Source organism: Hemibagrus wyckioides, linkage group LG09 (assembly GCF_019097595.1).
Source record: "Hemibagrus wyckioides isolate EC202008001 linkage group LG09, SWU_Hwy_1.0, whole genome shotgun sequence".
NCBI lineage: Eukaryota > Metazoa > Chordata > Actinopteri > Siluriformes > Bagridae > Hemibagrus > Hemibagrus wyckioides.
Window position 1 is genome coordinate 26936927 of NC_080718.1, and position 23113 is coordinate 26960039.

General features: G+C 39.6%; 1 protein-coding gene across 5 annotated transcripts in view; it reads left to right on the forward strand.

Annotated features, from left to right (window-relative positions):
- map4k3b (mitogen-activated protein kinase kinase kinase kinase 3b) overlaps positions 1-23113 on the forward strand; it is a 37283-nt gene that overhangs the window by 5008 nt on the left and 9162 nt on the right. Inside the window, exons 2-23 of one of the 5 annotated variants that reach the window (XM_058398507.1) lie at positions 9036-9093; positions 10186-10276; positions 11796-11860; positions 12207-12262; positions 12459-12506; positions 12594-12636; positions 12726-12798; positions 13280-13411; positions 13489-13551; positions 13726-13807; positions 14252-14377; positions 15551-15629; positions 15997-16052; positions 16152-16192; positions 16363-16401; positions 16636-16692; positions 18274-18328; positions 18819-19092; positions 21174-21265; positions 21375-21416; positions 21993-22077; positions 22179-22258. In XM_058398507.1, coding sequence (XP_058254490.1) covers positions 9036-9093; positions 10186-10276; positions 11796-11860; positions 12207-12262; positions 12459-12506; positions 12594-12636; positions 12726-12798; positions 13280-13411; positions 13489-13551; positions 13726-13807; positions 14252-14377; positions 15551-15629; positions 15997-16052; positions 16152-16192; positions 16363-16401; positions 16636-16692; positions 18274-18328; positions 18819-19092; positions 21174-21265; positions 21375-21416; positions 21993-22077; positions 22179-22258 — 1737 coding nt within the window. The remainder of the gene's footprint in view (positions 1-9035; positions 9094-10185; positions 10277-11795; positions 11861-12206; positions 12263-12458; positions 12507-12593; positions 12637-12725; positions 12799-13279; positions 13412-13488; positions 13552-13725; positions 13808-14251; positions 14378-15550; positions 15630-15996; positions 16053-16151; positions 16193-16362; positions 16402-16635; positions 16693-18273; positions 18329-18818; positions 19093-21173; positions 21266-21374; positions 21417-21992; positions 22078-22178; positions 22259-23113) is intronic. The other 4 variants (XM_058398512.1, XM_058398510.1, XM_058398508.1 and 1 more) reach the window with 4 other exon arrangements.

Consider the following 23113-nt stretch of genomic DNA (forward strand, 5'->3'; position numbering starts at 1 on the left):
AATGATGAATTTGGCCCAAATTGTTATTAAAGTCCACTCTCTGGCTAAATACCAAATGGCACATTCATTTCTATAGAAGTGCACTAATGTCTATACCCTACATAGTGCACTTTTTGTCCAGTGAGGAGGAATTTAAGGCAAGACAAGACATTATTATTATTAAATATTAAATCCAATTTCTGGTATACCAAATGACACCTTATTGCACTAGCTTCCTAGGGCACTACGTAAGGCTCAGGGTATAGAGAGCTTTGTGTTTATCTGACGAAGTGCACTACGTAGGGCGCATGTGATTTTGTTAGAATCGTGCACAGTGTAGTATCTGGGGCTGGTGCAGTAAAGAGGAGTGAATTGAGGACTCAGCCTGCTTTTAAAAGAGGAAGACACAATGCACTGACTGCGTAGTGGCAGATGGTGACTACCGAGGGGAGTGTGTGTGTGTGTGTGTGTTAGAGTCTTGTGGGAAAGTCAGGATAGAGACGTGCGATGTAATCAAACCCCCGGCTTGTAGGGAAGAAAATGTGTGCCTGACTTCCTCTGTGGGTGGGAAATGCCTCGGCTTGGGGATGCAAGTGTGTGTTTGTGTGTGTGTGTGTGTGTGTGTGTGTGTGCGTGCAGCCAACAGCCTACAGACATGTGCACAAAGTTGGAGCTTTATCCATCCTGTTTGCTCCTAATTGTTCCCATTTCCTCATTTTTGTGGCGTGTGTGTGCGTTCAGCACTTTGCCAACCGTAACATGGACTCTGCTCTTTTAGCAAGTTTCAGAATGCCAGTGTTTCAGCTGGCGAGCTCTGGGGCTGAAATGCGTTCATTTTTAAACCAGCTTTAAAAGAAACCACCTAAAAAATGTCCTGGTTGTGGAATCGTCTCCGGTGGTCATCAGGAACATCTCAAAACATTCAGTAAACATCGTAAATCATCTGTTAGTGACGTTGTGTATAAGTTTATTTTTACACAGGACAAACCAAATTCTTTCAGTAACTCAGATTTGCTTCCTACTCATGTGGGAATGGTGATCATGTTAAGCCACGCCCACCCAAATCCATAAAAGGCAAAACTCACGCCTCCTCAACTCGGCATGGGCTAAACCTTCCAGTAATGCAGCTCAGCCACTGCACTGTGTCCACTACTGCTAACACACACACAGATCTCCTCTTCCTCCCTTAATAGGGTGCCAATACTTTTGCCATAATTGTATGTCTAGTCTGATGTGTCCTCATTTCCAAGAATCATGTTCTTTCAAGGTGCTACTAGGAAATGTGTAAGGCTACGTGAAATGAATGAAGTCCGAGGTCGTTATAGTGAACATATTATATCGTATCTATGGAAAATGCTCACATTTGATTGGCTGGCAGGCATCTTCTTTGTTTTTTGTTTTTTTTTAAATTATAGTGGCTCCTGACCACTGTGAACGTTACTGCTAGATGATAACGACTAAAATATATAAGAATTACACTTAATATACAACAGATCTCAAACCTCATTGGTCAGAACATGTGTGTGTGTATGTGTGTGTATATATATATATATATATATATATATATATATATATATATATTACACGCATACACACATTGCCAAAAGTTTTGGGACACCCCTCAAAATCATTGAATTCAGAGGTTGGACTCCGCCCCTTAGTTCCAGTGAAAGGAACTCTTAATGCTTCAGCTTCATACCAAGACATTTTGGACAATTTCATGCTCTTTGTGGGAACAGTTTGGGGATGACCACTTCCTGTTCCAACATTACTGCACACCAGTGACCAAAGCAAGGTCCATAAAGAGGTCCACTAACCCTAACCCTAGTTTGGTGTGGAGGAACTTCACAGAGTCCTGACCTCAACCCCATAGAACACCTTTGGGATGAATTAGAGCGGAGACTGTGAGCCAGACCTTCTCGTCCAATATCAGTGCCTGACCTCACAAATGTGCTTCTAGAGGAACGGTCAAAAATTCCCATAAACACACTCCTAAACCTTGGGGGAAGCCTTCCCAGAAGAGTTGAAGCTGTTATAGCTGTAAAAGGTGGGACAACTCCATATTACATTCATGAACATGTGAAGGCAGACGTCCCAAAACTTTTGGCAATATAGTGTGTGTATATAAAATATTCTGCAACTATAAACAGATACAAATGACTTGTTTGTTAACTAATTATAACACTGTAGTTGTTGACAAATTGTTGTGGTTTGAAAAATAATCATCAGTTTAAACACTAAACAGTGGCTCAGGTTCACGTCACGTCACGCTGTCCTGGTTTGTTTTTTATTTTGTTTATCATGAATTTATTACTTATTCAGCTCCAAATTAATAAATAAAACAGATCAGACATTTGATTAAACGTAACGAGGGAGCTTGGAGTGTTGTGTTTAAATAAAGTGACGGTTATAGCGCACCTCCTGAGCGAGCCTCAGATGTTAAAAACAACATGTCGAGTCATGTGAAGGTGGCACGTGGGCTACGGAGGGAACAAGGTGTGGATTTGGAACACGTCCCAGGTTCGGTCGATGTGGATAGGACGGAAAACAGATCAGCAAAGCACTACGTGGGTCTTGTGTAAGAAGGTTGTTGTGTAAGAATTACAACACGGAGCTGGTGGGCGTGTCTTCCTGACGTAGGAGTGGTCATCATAGTAAAATCCCAGGCTGTGATGAACAGCATTGTTTTGACCGTTGTGTTGTTGTTTTAAGGTTCGTGGTTGATCTGTAGGTCACATGAACATGACATGTTCTCGAACATCAATAATCTAAAGTTCTCTGATATATATATATTCTTTTAAACCTCTTTTATATTTCTATCAGCGCCCGGGTTCGGTTTGTTCTCAGCGCCACACAATAGATAGGAGAGAGAGCTTCCTGGAAAGTCTTCATACCGAAGCCACTTCTTTTCCCACAGGATGCGACAATATCTTTACCGACGTGTCGTTTCAGACAGGATGCGTGACCCGGGGTTGTTTCTGACGCTCGGTTCTAGTAATATACAGCGCATGCGCAGTCGGGTCCGGGACCGTGACGTCAGGATCCGTGAAGTTTAGCCGAATGTCAGGTGGTCAGTTTGTTTCTTTATCAGTCTCCGAGGTCATTTCGAGCCGAGCAGTGTTTAGAAATAATTCGAATAAAGCTCTTTTGTTTAAAAATAAATAAATAAATGTCTCCGCGGTGGTGGAGAGGTCTTGTAATATTTCCTGGAGTTGGAACTAAAAAAGGGTTTTATGTGATAAGCTCTGAGAATTTTCTACTTCCTTATGATCACCTCAGGGGTGCATGTGGTGTTAATTAGATTCAATTCTTCTGTGAGGCTTATGATTCAGTTACAGTTTGATTCCCTTTCTGGAGGTTTCTCTTTGATTCGATTCGCTTCTGATTCAGCGAGTTCAGTTCAGAGGGTTTCCTGCTCTTAACTGATTCTGATTCAGGGAGTTATGATTCAGTTTCAGTTCAGGGGGTTCTTACTCTTACTTGATTCTAAATCAGGGAGTTATGATTCAGTTTTAGATCAGGGGGTCCTTACTCGATTCTGATTCAGGGAGTTATGATTCAGTTTCACTTCAGGGTGTTCTGAGGGATTCAGGGGATTCAGAGGGTTGCAATTTGATTGGATTTCTAATTCAGTGGTTTTACATTCCGAATCTATTTTGATTGTGATTCAGTCTAATTTAGGGAATCATGAGTCAGTTTGGTTACAAATTGGTTCAGCTCAATTCAGTTCTGATTCAATGTGTCATGAATTTGATTCGATTAATGGGATTACTGTTTGATTCAGATTTACAGTGGATCCAATTCAGTTCTGACTGAGCGTGAATTTGATTTTGATTCAGAGGGTTACTCTTTGATTCAGAATCATGGGATTCCGATTCAGTTGAATTCCGATTCAGTGTGCTATGGATTTGATTCCAAATTAGGGGGCTACTATTTGATTCAATTTTGCTGTGGTATCGATTCAATTCTATCCTAATTCAGAGATTAAGGATTCAGTTCTTTCCTGATTCAGGGATTGATTCATTTCTGTCCCGATTCAGGGGATTAATGATTCAATTCTGTCCCGATTCAGGGGATTAATGATTCAATTCTGTCCCGATTCAGGGGATTAATGATTCAATTCTGTCCCGATTCAGGGATTACGATTCAATACTGTCCCGATTCAGGGGATTAATGATTCAATACTGTCCTGATTCAGGAGATTAATGATTCAATTCTGTCCCGATTCAGGGGATTAATGATTCAATTCTGTCCCGATTCAGGGATTACGATTCAATATTGTCCCGATTCAGGGGATTAATGATTCAATACTGTCCTGATTCAGGGGATTAATGATTCAATTCTGTCCCGATTCAGGGGATTAATGATTCAATTCTGTCCCGATTCAGGGGATTAATGATTCAATTCTGTCCCGATTCAGGGGATTAATGATTCAATACTGTCCTGATTCAGGGGATTAATGATTCAATTCTGTCCCGATTCAGGGGATTAATGATTCAATACTGTCCTGATTCAGGGGATTAATGATTCAATTCTGTCCCGATTCAGGGATTAATGATTCAATTCTGTCCCGATTCAGGGATTAATGATCCAATTCTGTCCCGATTCAGAGATTAATGATGATAATTTTTTCCTAATTCAGGGATTAATGATTCAACTCTATCCCGATTTTTGGGAATAACAATCTAATTCTATCCTGATTCGGGGAAAGACGATTCAGTTCTATCTCGATTCAGTGATTAACGATTAAATTCTGTGTTATTGTGTTATGATTAGATTCGTTTTCCAATTGGATGTGATTCAGGAGATAAAATTCAGTTCCATTCAGATTCACCGGGTCAGGTTTCTAGTCGAGTTGAAGGTGTTGCGCTGTGATTCGATTCCAGTTCAGAAGATTTAGATTCGATTTGATTCCCAGGGTTATTATGGAGACAGCGTGATGGGGATGTTGTACCCCAGGTTCGAGTTGTGTGTTATGAAGGGAAATGAGTGTTCAGAGCTCCTTTAAGAAAAAACCTGATGCTATTTCTGGTATTTGCTGTGTTTAAACTTTAATCTTACAAATCACACAAGCTCTTTTCTTCACTCTCAGTTCTTATCAAAGCCCTCAGCGTTCCCGAATTCCAGCTTTCAGAACGGCTAAGTTGCTCGTTTGAGTTCTAACTGCAAACTATGCGACTTTCAGATCTGCTGAGAAATGTGTTTTTAATCATAAGTTTATTATATTAAAGTAATAAAAGAACGCAGCGTGACAAATAACGAAGGCCGCGGCTTCCACACGTGACCACGCGAGCGACATTCCGTCCCCTAGCATGAACTCGGGCTAAAACGAATCGCCAGCTAACCGCTATTGCCTGGTGATGGAAACAAAGCGATAAAGGGAATGTTCCTTCCTCATCCTTTCATTTTCCATCCCTCCGTTCTGCGATGACCTCAGATCTGCTGTTCTGGTAGACTGGTGTCTCTCAGTGAAGCCTTACAGAAACACCATTGTGTGTGTGTGTGTGTGTGTGTGTGTGTGAGTGTGAGAGCTCTCAGTTTATTCCAATGTCTCCATTTCTTTTTCTTAATCACTTTGATGTAGGTTTTTGCATCACAGGAGAACTTTTTTTGACCTCCTCATGAAATTATGAATAAACCGAAACCTCTCCCAAATTCCGGTTCGACTTGAACGTTCTTAAATGGACCACAACCGACCTCCAACGTTCATCCCAGAAATGGCCCAAATGGTGAAAAGCACATTTAAGGATTCTGAACATTCCATTCCTATTTCACGGAAAAACTGCTGACAAGCTGACGGAGGTTTTTTCATAAATCAAACAGAAGATCTGAAAAGCTAGTAAATTGTGGGTTGTACAGCTGTAAGGGTTATTTTTATAAGCGGTGAATCTGTCGCACTAACAGCTGGAATGATTTCTGCTCACTTCTACATTCATCGTTTTTCTGATTCTGTTTATTCTGGAAAAGAAAATCTGCTGAAATCAGGATAATAAATGTCTTTTAAATACTTCCATCTAAGTCTAGTTCTAAATTCAAATAAATTAATACATCAAAAAATAAATACACAATATTTCTTTTTTCATCGTCTGTCATCGATCATCAAATGTTTCTTTTTGAGCAACATACTTTTTTTTTTTTTTTTTTTACATTTATTTAAGTTTGACAAATGATGACTTTTAATTTGTAAAAAGTGAGATTGCTCCTTCACCAGTTTCTCTTATTCAGAGGTTTATCATTCAGTTCAGTTACGATTTAGAGGGAAAGAAAGAAAGAACGTGAGAGAGAAAGAGAAAGAAAGAAAGAAAGAAAGAAAGAAAGAAAGAACGTGAGAGAGAGAGAGAGAGAGAGAGAAAGAAAGAATGTGAGAGAGAAAGAAAGAACGTGAGTGAGAGAGAAAGAAAGAACGAACATGAGCGAGAAGGAAAGAAAGAACGAATGTGAGAGAGAAAGAACGTGAGAGAGAAAGAAAGAAATAGAAAGAACGTGAGAGAGAATGTGAGAGAAAGAAAGAAAGAATGTGAGAGAGAAAGAAAGAATGTGAGAGAGAGAGAGAGAAAGAAGATGAGAGAGAAAGAAAGAAGATGAGAGAGAACGAAAGAACGTGAGAAAGAAAGAAAAAGAATGTGAGAGAGAGAGAGAAAGAAAGAAAGAAAGAAAGAAAGAAAGAAAGAAAGAAAGAAAGAGAAAGAAAAAACAAAAAGAATGTGAGGGAGAAAGAAAGAACATGAGAGAAAAAGAGAGAGAATGTGAGAGAGCGAGAGCGAGAGAGAAAGAAAGAATGTGAGAGAGAAAGAACATAAGAAAGAAAGAATGTGAGAGAAAGAAAGAAACGAAGAAAGAAAAAGGAAGAAAGAACGTAAGAGAAAGACGTGAGACGTACATTTATTTAAGAATGACAAATGATGTTTAATTTGTAAAAAGAGAGATAAATTGTGAGACGTTTTTAAAACAAATTAAAGAACAATCACTCCATCACCAGTTTCTCTTATTCAGAGGTTACGATTCAGTTCAGTTACGATTCAGTGGGAAAGACTTGATTCTTTTATGATTCATTTGAATCCTTTTCAGGTGTTACAGTTTGATTCTGGTTTGTGGGATTTGATTTGATTCTGATTCACTGATTTACAACTCGATTCTTAATCAGGGCTTCGCAATTTGATTTTGATTCACAGGTTTTTTGATTTGACTGTGATTCACAGAGTTTTGATTCAATTCTGATTCAGGGATTTTGGATTTGAGTCTGATCCAGGGGGTTTTGATTTGATTCCGATTCAGGGAGTTTTGATCTGATTCTGATTGAGGCATTTTGATTCGATTCTGATTCAGGGCGTTTTGATTCTGATTCAGGGAGTTAGCTTTGATTTTGATTCAGGGTTTTTTAATTGGATTCGGATTCAAGGCGTTTTGATTTGATTCTTAATCAGGGAATTGCAATTTAGTTTTGATTCAGGGGTTTTTAATTGGATTCGGATTCAAGGCGTTTTGATTTGATTCTTAATCAGGGAATTGCAATTTAGTTTTGATTCAGGGGGTTTTGATTTGATTCTTATTCAGAGGGTTACAGTCCGATTGGATTACGATTCTGGGGCCTTATAGTTTGAATTTTGATTCAGGGAATTATTATTAGATTACTCTTCAGGGGGTGTCATTTGATTCGATTTTGATTCAGGGGTCTGTCATTTGATTCTATTCTGATTCAGGGGGTGTCATTTGATATGATTCTGATTCAGGGGAGTGTCATTTGATTTGATTCTGATTCAGGGGTGTCATTTGATTTGATTTTGATTCAGGGGGGTGTCATTTGATTTGATTTTGATTCAGGGGGGTGTCATTTGATTTGATTTTGATTCAGGGGTCTGTCATTTGATTTGATTCTGATTCAGGGGAGTGTCATTTGATTTGATTCTGATTCAGGGGAGTGTCATTTGATTCTGATTCAGGGGAGTGTCATTTGATTCTGATTCAGGGGGGTGTCATTTGATTTGATTTTGATTCAGGGGTCTGTCATTTGATTTGATTCTGATTCAGGGGAATGTCATTTGGTTTGATTTTGATTCAGGGGTCTGTCATTTGATTTGATTCAGATTCAGGGGGGTGTCATTTGATTTGATTTTGATTCAGGGGTCTGTCATTTGATTTGATTCTGATTCAGGGGAGTGTCATTTGGTTTGATTTTGATTCAGGGGTCTGTCATTTGATTTGATTCTGATTCAGGGGAGTGTCATTTGATTTGATTCTGATTCAGGGGAGTGTCATTTGATTCGATTCTGATTCAGGGGTTTGTCATTTGATTTGAATTCAGAATCAAATCAAAAATCTCTGAATCAGAATTGAATCAAAACCCTCTGAATCACAGTCAAATCAAAATGGCCTGAATCAGAATCAAATCGAATGACACCCCCCTGAATCAGAATCAATCTATTTGATTCAGATTCAGGGAGTTTCGTTTCTGATTCAGGGGGCTGTTGTTTGATTTGATTCAGATTCAGTGGGGTTTGATTCTGATTCAGGGGGTGTCATTTGATTTGAATCTGATTCAGGGGTTAGGATTAGATTACAGATCACTGGGTTGTGATCTGATCTGATTCAATAAAACTTTGGTTTTCAGTGAGATATAAAGTTGATACTTCTCTTTATGATTGATCAGGATCAATATCAGGATAAATTGGAACAATACCTTTTACTAAGATGGAGCAATATCTGTGTACTTTAAATTCTTCCGTTGTCTCGAGGTTTACTGCAGTGCAGGATTTTTCGTTAACTTTGATGCGACTCTGTTTAATCTGATCCCAGAACAGCCTTTATCTGGATTTTATCTGGGTTTTTCCTTTTAAGTAAACTCCAGATGTCTTTAATGACGTGTAAACAATTCACTTAATGTTTGAGCTACTGAAATTTTATCCTCAAACAGCACATGGTAGACATGCTAAAATGTTTGGAGAATTTTTAGTTAATAAGGAGAATGTTTGGCTTTGGTGGAATCTTATTTATTTATTTATTTATTTATTAATTAATTAAATCTTGTTTTTTCTGTCTCTTCTTTTTTATTCTCACAGGCGCGAAATGTCAACACGGGAGAGCTGGCAGCCATCAAAGTCATTAAACTGGAACCAGGTACACAACCGTGTGTCCTAACCATTCGTACAACACACACACACACACACACACACACAGACAGAGCAATAATTAACCAAACCTGCATGTGTGCATTAATAATGCAGCATCATTCACAGGCTGTTAAACACTGTTTAATAGCCGTGTGTGTGTGTGTGTGTGTGTGTGTGCACGCTCACTATAGCAGGTTATCTTACCTGATCGCTACCTGTGTGTTTTTTCCAAGCAGTTTGACACTCTTTCCATGAGGGTGTGTGTGTGTGTGTGCATGCATTTCTACTGTTGCATTATATTTAGGTTTTTCTAGATGCCCTAATAAAGATAAGAAACTGTGTGTGTGTGAGAGAGAGAGAGAGAGAGAGAGAGAGAAAGAAAGTAAGAAAGAAAGTATGTGAGAGAGAGAGAGAACAAAATTAGAAAAAGAGAGAGAAAGAAAGAGAGGGAAAGAGAGAACAAGACAGAAAGGGAGAAATAGAACAAAAGAAAGAAAGGACATGAAAGAAAGAAAAAGAGAACAAGTAAGTAAGTGAGAGAGAGAGAGAGAGAGAGAGAGAGAGAGATTTTTACCCCAGTGAAATAGAATCTGATCAGTGTCCAGTTAAGCAGTTGAGGGTCAGTGTGTTGTGCAGTAATCAGAAAATAATCCGCTTCACTGATGTGTGTGTAATGAAGCAGAGTTCCTATTTGGTCCTGACCCTGATCATGACCCTAATCCTGACCCTGGTCCAGATGCTGATCCTGACCCTGACCCTGATCCTGATCATGACCCTGATCATGACCCTGGTCCTGACCCTGGTCCTGATCCTTATCCTGACGCTGACCCTGGTCCTGATCCTGATTATTTCCTCCATGGTCACACCCTGCAGTGTTTTATTCCTCTGATCCCACAGCACTCATTTACTAATTAATCAACACCACACTTTCTTCATCCATTTATAGTTACATTAAACGCAGTGCAGCATCACTCCTCCTGACCAATCAGAACGTAGAATGTACAGAAAGACTCCGCCCTTCCTCATGATCCATACCATCTGATCTGTATAATGTGTATGTGACTGTGAGAGAGTCTGAGGAAGTGTGTGTGTGTTTCAGGTGAGGACTTTGCAGTGGTGCAGCAGGAGATTGTCATGATGAAGGATTGTAAACACTCCAACATCGTGGCATACTTCGGTAGTTATCTCAGGTAACACACACGCACACACACACAACACTGCTATCTAACACCTCACACACACACACACACACACACACACACACAACACTGCTATCTAACACCTCACACACACACACACACACACAACACTGCTATCTAACACCTCACACACACACACACACACACACACAACACTGCTATCTAACACCTCACACACACAGGCACACACACAAACACGCACACACATTCACAACACACAGACACACACACGCACAACACTGCTATCTAACACCTCACACACACATACATACACACACACTCACAACACACAGACACACACACACGCACAACACTGCTATCTAACACCTCACACACACACACACATACACACACACACACTCACAACACTGCTATCTAACACCTTACTCTCACACACACTCACAACACTGCTATCTAACACCTCACACACACACAGGCACACACACACAAACACACACACACTCACAACACACACACGCACAACACTGCTATCTAACACCTCACACACACTCACAACACACAGACACACGCACAACACTGCTATTTAATACCACACTCACACCCTCTGTCTCTCTCTCTCTCACACACACACTTACAACATGGCTGTCTAACACCACACAGACACATACACACTCACAACACACACTGCTATCTAACAGCTCACACACACACGCGCACACACACACTGCTACCTAACACCTCACACACACACACACACTGCTATTTAATACCACACTTTCTCTCTCTCTCTCACACACACACACACACACACGCTGCTATTTAATACCACACTTTCTCTCTCTCACACACACACACACACACACACTGCTACCTAACACCTCACACACACACACACACTGCTATTTAATACCACACTTTCTCTCTCACACACACACACACACACACACACACATTTACAACATAACTATCTAATACCTCTCAGACACACACACACACTGCTATTTAATACCTCACTCACTCACTCTCTCTCTCTCTCTCTCTCTCTCTCTCTCTCTTAATTCATTTCCAACTGTCTCTGCTACTGAATAAACCACAAATTAGAAATCATTTCTATAATAATTATATAAATAACTCATTTATTTTAAACTCAGTTATTGTAATAAATGTCCTATATTATTAATAGGCATATTATTCATGTAATAATGTAAATATTCATTATATTTGTTTATTTATAATATATTATAATATTTGATTTTTTAATTTATTTATTAGTTATGATTTATTAGTTTAAACTATATTTTTTAATACTATAAAACTTCTAGTCATTTATTTATCCAAAAACTTGAGTAAAATTTTTTTTACTTGAGTTAAAAAAAACTTGAGTAAAATTATTAAAATTACATTTACATTAATTTTAATAATTCACTTAATAATTCGGCTTGCTCTAGAATTCCGGTATCTGTGTGAAATATTTGAGGTGGGTGTGTTCTGTGTGGATTGGTCAAACTGTGTGTAGATGGTGTGTGTTGATTGTGTGTGTGTGTTTCAGGAGAGATAAGTTATGGATCTGTATGGAATACTGCGGCGGAGGCTCACTACAGGATATTTACCACGGTACCTGCACTTCACCTTCACTCACCTGATGCAGTGGGCGTTTTTTTGAATAATTGACCTCACGTATGAACGTGTGTGTGTGTTTGTCTCGGCTCACACACACACTCTCTCTCTCTTTCTCTCTCTCACTCTCTTTCTCTCTCCCTCTCTTTCTCTTTCTCTCTCATACACACTCACTCACTCACACACTCTCACATACTCTCTCTCTCTCTCTCTCTCTCTCTCTCTCTCTCACTCACTCTCTCTTTCTCTCTCTCTCTCACTCACTCTCTTTCTCTCTCTCTCTTACTCTTTCTCTCTCTTTCTTTCACCCTCTTTTCTCTCTCTCTCTCTCTCTCTCTCTCAGTGACCGGACCTCTACTGGAGTCGCAGATTGCATACGTATCACGGGAGACCCTTCAGGTACGTGCGCACATACACACACAGACACACACACACAAGTGCATGTGTGTTCAGCACCATAAACACACTCCTGTATACTGACACAATTAAACACTACAGCCTGTTCTGTAATATCAATATTTTTATAACAAACACACACAGACACACAAATATTTGCACAAATGTGTGTGTAAAGTGTACGGTGTGTGTGTCTCAGGGCCTGTACTACCTCCACAACAAAGGCAAGATGCACAGAGACATTAAGGTAGGATTCCACATCCTTGACCTTTGACCTAGTTACCTTTAATAAAGTTTTGTTCCTTTTTCATCGTCGTTTCTTTTTTCTTCACAGGGAGCAAATATCTTACTAACAGACAATGGCTATGTGAAGCTGGGTGAGGGAAATGAAGACACTGTATGTAGTTACATAAAATAGAGTTATTAATTAGATCTGTAATGTAAACGATTCTCTGTGTCTCTGTAGCGGATTTCGGCGTCTCGGCTCAGATCTCAGCCACTCTGGCCAAGAGGAAGTCATTCATTGGAACGCCATATTGGTAAAGTCCTGCTCTGTTCTCCTGGCTTTCTAAAAGGGGTGTGGCCTCTATGCTAGTCTTAGTGAAGGAGGTGTGGCCTGTGTGTTAGTCTTGGTGAAAGAGTTATGGCTTCTGTATTAGTCTTAGTGAAGGAGGCATGGCCTGTGTGTTAGTCTTATTGAAGGAGGTGTGGCCTGTGTTTTAGTCTTATTGAAGGAGGTAAGGCCTGTGTGTTAGTCTTAGTGCAGTAGGTGTGGCCTGTGTGTTAGTCTTATTGAAGGAGGTAAGGCCTGTGTGTTAGTCTTAGTGCAGTAGGTGTGGCCTGTGTGTTAGTCTTATTGAAGGAGGTGTGACCTTTGTGGTAGTAAAGGAGGCGTGACCTTTGTGTTAGTAAACGAGGCTGTGTGTTAATAAAGCTGCATTCTAGTAAATAACAGTACATGTCTCTCTCTCTGTCTGTCTTTATCTCTGTCTCCATCTATGTGTGTGTGTGTGTGTACAGGATGGCTCCGGAGGTGGCTGCAGTAGAGCGTAAAGGAGGTTATAATCAGCTGTGTGATATCTGGGCTGTTGGCATCACTGCTATAGAGCTGGCTGAGCTCCAACCTCCCATGTTTGACCTGCACCCAATGAGGTGTGTGTGTGTGTGTGTGTGTGTGAGAATATAAGTATATACGAGTGTGTGTTGATTTTCTTGTCTCTCTCCCTCAGAGCTCTTTTCCTCATGACCAAGAGCAACTTCCAGCCCCCTAAACTGAAAGATAAACTCAAATGGTAAGTGTGTGTGAGAGTGTGTGTGTGTTTGTGTGTGTGAGAGAGTGTTTGTGTTTTGTGACCTATTAAAGACATTTTTAGAAGCTTTTGCCTTTTTAGATGTTGCAGCAAGTTAAAAGTGGTCCTCTCTCTCCCTCTCTCTCTCTCTCTGTCTCTGTCTCTTTCTGCACTCAGGACGAATAACTTTCATCACTTTGTGAAAATGGCGCTGATTAAAAACACGAAGAAAAGACCGATGGCAGATAAACTGCTGCAGGTGTGTGTCATCTTCTTAGCGTGTCTTCTCCAGCAAAGGCTTTAACTCTCCCTCATCCACCTGTTTCTCCTCGTGTGAATCCCAGGAATGAAGTTTACGTAACACCAACAATAACTATATTTATTTAGTCATACTGGCTAGTTACCAGACAAGCTAATAGGCATGCTAACATATTAGCAGACTGAAAGGCAATAAATACAGGAAGTGATGTAAATATTTTCACTGATAAGACACAAGAGCAACTAGTTCAATTATCCAACAGTTCAATTATCCCAACAAAAAACCTGTGTACAAAATAATGTCATGAAGACGCGGAAATATTACTTAGGATAGCTAGCCACTTAGCAAACCAGCGATTAGAGTAATGCAGGACTCGGGAAGTAAAGTTGCAGGCTTTCGTCCAATCTCTGACGTCTCACAAGCTCTCTTCCTGTCTCGTTCCAGCACCCGTTCGTGTCGCAGCCGCTGAGCCGTACCCTCGCCATCGAGCTGCTGGATAAATTCAGCAACCCTGACCGCGCCGACATGGAGGACAGCCACGACGGCGAGGACGAGGAAGCTGACCCCGAGGTGAGGTCACGTGACCTTTGACAGAGCTTTGAAAAGTTTTCTTCAGTCGTCATGTAACAAACTTGAAAAAAAAAAATTTGTTTCCCTCTTTCATATCCCATTTTGACACGCTCACTTCATTTCAACAATAAACAAGTTGCCTGCTTTTGTAAACTTGATCAGGTCCGCTGGTCAGCTGATTCATGACACTGCAAATGGAAGCTTTTTCCTTTTAAATCAGCTTCAGCGTTCGAAATTCTCCTGATTCGTCACTGGTTATACTGGTTTAGTAAAAAATAAATAAATAAAAATTTGTACCACGAGACCATTTTCTCCTTTAAAAAACTAAAAAGCTTTAAAATACCTTTAAAAGCACTCGAGTCAGAAATGCAGGGGAAAAACCCCCACAAAAAAATCGCAACTTTGTCTTCAGTTAAATTCCTTCACAAAAAACTGACATACATTTTCAATATAATAAATATTATGTTTACATATTCTAAATAATCAAGAAATTAGTAAAGAAGCCGTGGCCTGTGTGCTAGTCTTAGTGAAGGAGGCTCGGCCTGTATGCTAGTCTTAGTGAAGGAGGCTCGGCCTGTGTGCTAGTCTTAGTGAAGGAGGCTCGGCCTGTGTGCTAGTCTTAGTGAAGGAGGCTCGGCCTGTGTGCTAGTCTTAGTGAAGGAGGCGTGGCCTCTGCGTCAGTCTTAGTGAAGGAGACATGGCCTCTGTGTCGGTCTTGGTAAAGGAGGCGTGGCCTCTGTGTCGGTCTTGGTAAAGGAGGCGTGGCCTCTGTGTCGGTCTTGGTAAAGGAGGCGTGGCCTCTGTGTTCGTCTTAGTGAAGGAGGCATTTCCAAAATGTTACTCTTAGTGAAGGAGGTGTGGTCTCTGTGTTAGTCTTAGTGAAGGAGGCGTGGCCTCTGTGTTGGTCTTCATTAAGGAGACATATTCTAAATAATCCATAATCTATAATTCAGAAATGCATCATTTCAGGACTATAAAAAAATCCTAATCCAATTCCACAGCCAATTACAATTACAGGATTTATTTACAGGATCAGCTCGAATTTGTTTCTTTTTTTTCTCAGATATCTGATCCACTGTGTTTAGCAGGGATAGCTGCCTTTCAGTTACTGGGACATCTTCATGCTTTTAATTATTAAAATGTATTATAAATAACGTGTGTGTGTGTTTGCAGTCTCCGGTGCACGTTCCTCAGCGGATCACGTCAGCAAGCCGAAGTTCACGGGATAAAAAGACTCTGTCAGAGATCAACTGTGAGTGTGTGTGTGTGTGTGTGTGTGTGTGTGGGAAAGTGTAAGAGTATGCTTATGCATTCATTGAAAAAAAAAAAAAAAGGATTAAATGGTTTTGAAATTCTGACTGGGAATGCTGACTAGGAATTATGTTGGGAATCTGACTGGGAATTGTTTTGTATGGGGGTGTTCTGATTAGGAATGTTTTGGGAATGTTGGCAGGGAATTGTGTTGGGAATGCTGTTGGGGAATTTTGTTGAGAGTGCTGGCTGGGAATTTGTGGAGGGGTCTTTTTTTTTTTTTTGTTAGCATTTTGTTTGGAATGGTGATGGAATTTTGTTGGGGATTTTTGTTGGGAATGCTGACTTGGAATATCTCTGTGATACAGTTGATCAGGTCAAGTTTGATCCTCCGCTGTGGAAAGAGACGGAGCTACATGAGCCGGTATGTAACTGTGTGTGTAAATTATGTATATTTGTAAAGTGTGTGTGTGTTGAGTGTGTTTGGGTTTAAATCTCTGAGAAAGTCTGTATCTTGTCACAGGAACTGCAGTTGGAGCCACATAGTTTGCTGGGTGATCATAAGTAAGTGTACAGTTGTGTGTTTATTTTGTGTGTGTGTTTAATATATCTGTTTGTGTTGTGTGTATGTGTTTGTTTTTGTGTGTGTGTGTGCACGTGTCCGATAGACTCCTTCTGTCCCTCTTACTCTGTTGGCGTTTTTCTGTCTCTCCGTTCATCTTCCTCTCTTGTAGGAGTCTGTTAAAATCAGTAGCAGAGGAACTCAATCAGAGGTAAGTTAAGCCCCACCCATTGCTCCTGATTGGTCAGCGCTAGATAACTCCTCCCACACCATTAGCCTAGTAGACTAACTCCCTCCGCTTAGCGCTGCTTAGCTGTCCTCATGAGTGTGTGCGTGCTTGTGTGTGTGTGTGCGTGCGTGCGTGTTTCTCTCCATAATGCTTGTTCATTGCCCTTTTCTGAGGCTGCCACGCCCTCTTAGTCTCCGCCCTCTTCATTTCTCTCAGGGGTCATGTGACACATTTAGAGGAGGATGAGGAGGATGGTGATGATGAAGCTGGACAGTAAGTGTCTGAGAGCAAGAGTGCTCATGAGCAAGCTCACTCTCTCTCACACACACACACACATACACACACGCATGGTTGCTTGTCATCATCACCTCAGGTGGTCTCTCTGTCTCTAGTGATGTTCTTCAATCAGCACTTGATCTGAAGCTCACTTTCCTGTTCGGCTGTGTCCTATTCCACTGTCTAAGTGTGCATGCAGAGATAGGATGACTTCAGGGTGCTGTGTGTTTGTGTGTGCTTCTGTGTGTGTAAATGTGTGTCTGTGTGTGGTACAAATTTCATTTTAATTGCAAAATTAATTATTTAAAATAATTGTTATATATATATATATATATATATATATATATATATATATATATATATATATATATAATTATTCAACATTTATATATAAAATAAATTGCAAAAATACTCTTTCTAATAAAATTGCTAAACTAATAATTTAAAATATTTAAAATATACAAAATAAAATTAAAACAGTAAATTTAAGTCTTTAAAATATATAAAATAAAATTTCCATCCTTATTCTTTGTATAAAATACAATTCTTAATGTATGATTTCTAAATATTTTTATTTTATTTGGTAAATTTTTTTTATCCATTTTCTGCTACAATATATGTATGTTTACGGAAAAATTAATGTAACATTAAATTTGTAAAAACAGCAACAAATACAAATTTTATATAAATAAGAATATAAATTATATATATTTTTTAATAAATAAGAATATAAATTATATTTATATTCTTATTTATATATTTATTTATTTTAAAAATGTAATAAATATTTATATAGATTATTTATATATATATATATATATATATATATATATATATATATATAAACAAAAAACTAGCTGAGTAATGCTCAAAGAAGGAAATAAAACATTAAAAAAATTAATATCTTTAAAAATATCAATGTATTTGAGTTAAACACAATAAGAAACATTTAATACTGTTTTAAAGAAAATATATTTTTTAAAGAGAATTTTTGGAAAAAAAAAATTAATTTGATTTTTTTTAGTTAAATTTATTTATTATTAAGGCCTATATAAATTATACAATAAAAATAATAAATTAAAAATAGATTGAAAGAAAATGTGTGTGTTAGGGCATGTCCCAGCCTGTCATCACTAACTCTTCATGCTTCAAGTCTGTGGTGTTGTTGTAAAGATGTTTTGTGCCTCAGGCAAAGAAAAACCTTTAGAGAGCAACATGCAGGAATGTGTTTCCAGACCAAATCACATGATGCTTTTGCTTGATGGTTTGCGCGGCACTAACCCCCAGCAGAAATAACAAAATAACCCCATTACACTGCACTCCGCCCTCAGCTTTAAACCACTCCCAGCTTGTTTTGGCTGAGACGCAGTAATGAGCTCCTCTTCATCTGATTGGTCACAGCGCGTGTCCGTCATGAGAAAGCTGCCACTGCATGTCATCATCATCTTTCTTTCTACTCCGTGATTGTGTTTGTTTATGGATTGTGTGTGTTTGTGTGTCTGTGTGTGTATCTGTGTGTGTGTGTGTGTGTGTGTGTGCGATGATCTAATAATCTTAACTGCACGTCTGATTCCTCAGTTCAAACTCCAGTTCAACAATGAGGCCTAAAGTTCCTCCCCCCTTACCCCCTAAGGTGAGACCACACACACACACACACACACAAACAAAAATGACAACACACAAGCACACACACAAATTTTTAATTAATTTAAATATTTAGCATTTAAAGCATTTATTTCTCTCTCTCTCACACTCTCTCTCTCTCTGTTTCAAACTATCTCAATCTGCTCTCTGTCTTTGTCACTCTGTCTCACACTATCTCTCTCTCCCTCTCTCTCTCTGTCTCAAACTATCTCAATCTGTCTCTCTGTCACTCTGTATCACACTATCTCTCTCACACTCTCTCACAAACGTACTCTCTCTCTGTTTCACACTATCTCTCTCTCACACACACACACACTCTCTGTCTTACACTATCTCTCTTGATCTCTCTCTCTCTGTCTCGAACTATCTCAATCTGTCTCTCTGTCACTCTGTCACACTATCTCTCTCACTCTCTCTCCCACTCTCTCTGTCACTCTGTCTCTTTCCCCCTCTCTCTCGCTTGCTCTCTCTCTCTGTAGCCGAAGTCTCTCGGTCCTCCTCAGAATGACCCCGACGGAGAGGACAGCGCCGGACAGGGGACCATCAAACGTTGCCCTGTCTCCTCAAGCCCCACCCCTCCTCCTCGCCCCACCTCCTGTGTGCCCCCCAGGCCACCGCCCCCTCGCCTGCCCCCCCAGAGACGCAGCAGCTTAGGTAAAGAGCCTCCCGAGCACGCTCAGACAGAGACCGAAGGGGATGATGGGAGTTTTAGGTTCTGGGAGTGGCTTCACGCCGAGGAGCAGAAGGAAGACAGTAAGCCTGGCTCCGCCCCCCGGTAGCCAGATGCCGCTCTGTGATTGGTAGATGTAAAAATCGCAGTAGATGTGTAGTGGCTTCCATTGACCCTAATGGAGTTTCCATCCACCTGCTGTAAAACTGTCAAATTTATAACATGAACAAAACTCTTCCATATGGATAAGAACATTTTTTTTGGCTGGGGGTGACAAAGTGAAAGATGTCGTTAAGGCTGATGGAAACGTTTTTGTTTTGTTTTTAGTTGTTTATTTTTTTTACGTTGTAGTGAGTGTGTTTCAGTTTTTACATGGCTACGTCTTAAACCGCAAAAAAGTTTAATCATAAAAACGTCTCTGTAACCATGGAAACGGGGTACACCTTTACTCCTGGAAGTATTGTCATTACTCCATCCGTACCGCTTTGTTCTGTGCATGCACGAAACTGCTGTCAACAACTCACTGTAACATATTCTTCCTCTTCTTTCGGCTTTTCCCTTCAGGGGTCTCCACAGTGAATCATCTCTCTCCACCTATCCCTATCTTCTGCATCCTCAACACTTGCACCCACTAGCTTCATATCCTCATTTATTCCATCCATATACCTCCTCTTTGGCCTTCCTCTTTACCTCCTGCCTGGCAGCTCCATGTCCAACATTCTCCTACTAATGAACATGTTCAAACCATCTTGATCTGTCCTCCCTAACTTTGTCCCCCAAACTTCCAACATGAGCCGTCCCTCTGATGTACTCGTTCCTAATCCTGTCCAACCGTGTCACTCCAAAAGAGAACCTCAACATCTTCAGCTCTGCTACCTCCAGCTCTGACTCCTGTCTCTTCCTCAGTGACACTGCCTCTAAACCATACAGCATGGCCGGTCTCACCACTGTCTTGTACACCTCTCGCCAATATTTTCCTATCACACATTATAACATTATATTAGTAGTAGTATTATAACAACAGTATAATAAATACTAAATAAACTGCCGTGAATCTTTTCGTTATGCCTCAGGCAAGTAGACGCATTTCCGCGCATGCGCAGTACACGTCGTGTTTCCTGTACGAATCGAGTAGTGAAACGGCTTGCTCGAGAGAATAAATATTGTATAGCGACATTTTCCGTGCCTTTGTCACTTTTTTCTCACCCACAGCATTTGACCGGCAGGTTTTTAAATTGGTGACGTTTTTAAAATGGCGTTTTATTTTTGCCCTAGTTTTAGCCTAAACACAGTGTTAGTGATGGGAAGTTCGGATCATTTTACTGACTCGGATCTTTGAATCTCGTTCAGCGAGGTGAACGATCTCCCCCCCCCCGTGTCATTTCGTTCATTTCAGCAGAATACAATTAGTGTTGCATGTAACTATCCAAATAACTCGACACAAGTATTAACATTGATCACATTTAGAATAAGACATTTCCCGTACTTTTCCAGTAATTTCCCGTACAGAACCGATAGGATGTTGCGCATGCACGTTCAATACAAAAATGAGCGAATCGTTTTCTGAGTCGACTCGTTGCTCCCGAGTCATATTAAGGATTCGTTCGAAATAAACGAATCGTTCATGAACGACACATCACTAGCATCGATGCTAACACAAACTGATCTTTCTGTTTTTCCTGAATAATACAAAGCATTTTTTCTCCCCTGAAAACAAGCAGTAATACATTTTTTGAAGCGTCACGGAATTGATTTTACGTTTCCTGAAACTTTATGGAGGGATCGAGCGAGAGAGATACTTCTGGAACTGTTTGCGGTTTTGGGTTTAGCCAAAAAATTAGCATCGACGATGATTCAGCGCTGAGATACTGATACACTGCTCTCTGTGGTGTGTGTGTGTGTGTGTGTGTTAACCAGGCATGCTGTTGAGTGCATGGTGTTTATTACAGTTTAGCTCTCCCTTATGTGTGCTTAATCAGGTGGAGACCTCGCGCTAGCTATTTAAATAGCTAGCATGCATGCTAACACCGGATCTTTCATAAGTTATAATGACAGGATGTTATCGCATTAGTGGACAGGGTTCGAATGGGTTCTTCTGTATGGATGATGTTGGAGTTTTCTGATGTATATATTACAAAGTGTGTGTGTGTGTGTGTGTATGTAGGCAACGGATTGAGCGCCTCATCACAGAATGGAGAGAGGGAAAGACAGTCGACTCTCCCCACTATTCCCAGTCGCAGGAGTAAAGACATTCCCGTGAGTCCTGATTTATCCACCAGTTCAAACCAAGAATAATGTTTAACCAGTTGTTTGTTTGTTTGTTTGTTTGTTTTAACGCCTCTCTCTCTTTGTGCACGTGCCGCAGAAGCCGATGTGTAACGGTCTTCCTCCCACGCCTAAAGTGCACGTGAGTACATCACCTGTCTATACGACACGGAAGCGAGAAAACGTCACCATGGCAACCACCTTAATCCACTTTCTCTGGATTTTATATCCTCAGTAGACTTTACACGACCGACTCAGTGCCGGACTTTTATCATAAAGATTTACCATCAAACAGAAAAGCACGAGCCATCATCTCCCACGTGCATGAGCTCACACAAGCCAGTGATTGGCTAGAGTCGGTGTGATTGACAAGAGAGACACAGTATGCCCCGCCCACATAAACAGATCAGACAATTCAGGTTTAAATGCAGCAGCGTCTCTGTCATTTTTATAGAATTTATTAAAGAATTTATTAAAAATCTTAATCCCAGATGAGTGGATCATTACAAAATACACCACACAACTTGAATAAAAGAATATATATGCTGTGCGGTTCAGCTAACTGCAGCTACAGCATCTGATTGGTTGGTGTGCTTGTTACCATGGAAACAGCACGCTTCTCCGAGTATGAGGAAATTAAACGCCAGCGATGAAACATTAGAGAACTTAAACATTTGATGGTGTGTTTTTCTGATAAATCTCCGTTTCTTCTGCTCAGATGGGGGCGTGTTTCTCAAAAGTGTTCAACGGATGTCCGCTGAAGGTCCACTGCGCTTCGTCCTGGGTCAACCCCGACACCCGAGGTACGAGGAACGCCTGTGAAAGCTTACTTTTTTACGATTTGCATAACAATCCCAATGTTTTTATTTTCTTCTCTGGATCGATCTCATGTTTCTCATTTCAGATCAGTATTTGCTTTTTGGAGCCGAGGAAGGAATCTACAGCCTTAATCTGAACGAGCTTCATGAGACCTCCATGGAGCAGGTGAGACTCGGACCAGACTGAAACGTCTGTTAGCCAAGAAATTCCTCCTTTAAATCTTTCTGACCTTCTGTTTATCCAAATAATGCACCGAATCGCAGTTTGACATCTTTCAGTGCTCAGTTTCTGACATACTGTAATGTAAATGTGAAGTGATTAGGAGAAGCATTAGCTGTTATACCCCGAAAATCTGCAACATTTTTTCTATTTACCTGATATTTATGTTTTTAAAAAGCATTCAAAGACACCTCTAATTCATTTTGTCTTTATTTTATTATTTTGTATTTTATTTATTTATTATTATTATTATTACTACTACTATCAATATTTTTATTATATCCAAATTGTATGTTCTGTTTTTTTTTGTTTTTTTTTTCCTTCTTCTTTCCTCTTTTATTTGTTTATTTATTTATTTACTTATTTATTTTCGGATATGTGTAGCGCTTTGAGCTGCATTTTCATGTATGAAAGATGGTATAAAAATAAAAGTGTTATTTTGTTTTCTTCTGATTATTATTATTATTATTATTATTATCCAAAATTGTACATTTTTATGTTATGTTTTTTTTATTGTTTTGGATTTGTTTTTGTTTTTTTCCCCCATTTGTGTATTTATTTATTTATTTATTTATTTTATTTTATTCATTTTATTTCATTTTTTTGGACATGTGAAGCACTTTGAGCTGCATTTTCATGTAGGAAAGATGGTTCGATTAAAAATAATAATAATTATTATTATTATAATTATTATAATTATATACAAATTTTATACTTTTATGTTCCGTTTTTTTATTGTTCTTGATTTGTTTGTTTCTTTTTTTTACCTTTTCCCCCATTTGTTTTTTTTATTTACTTATT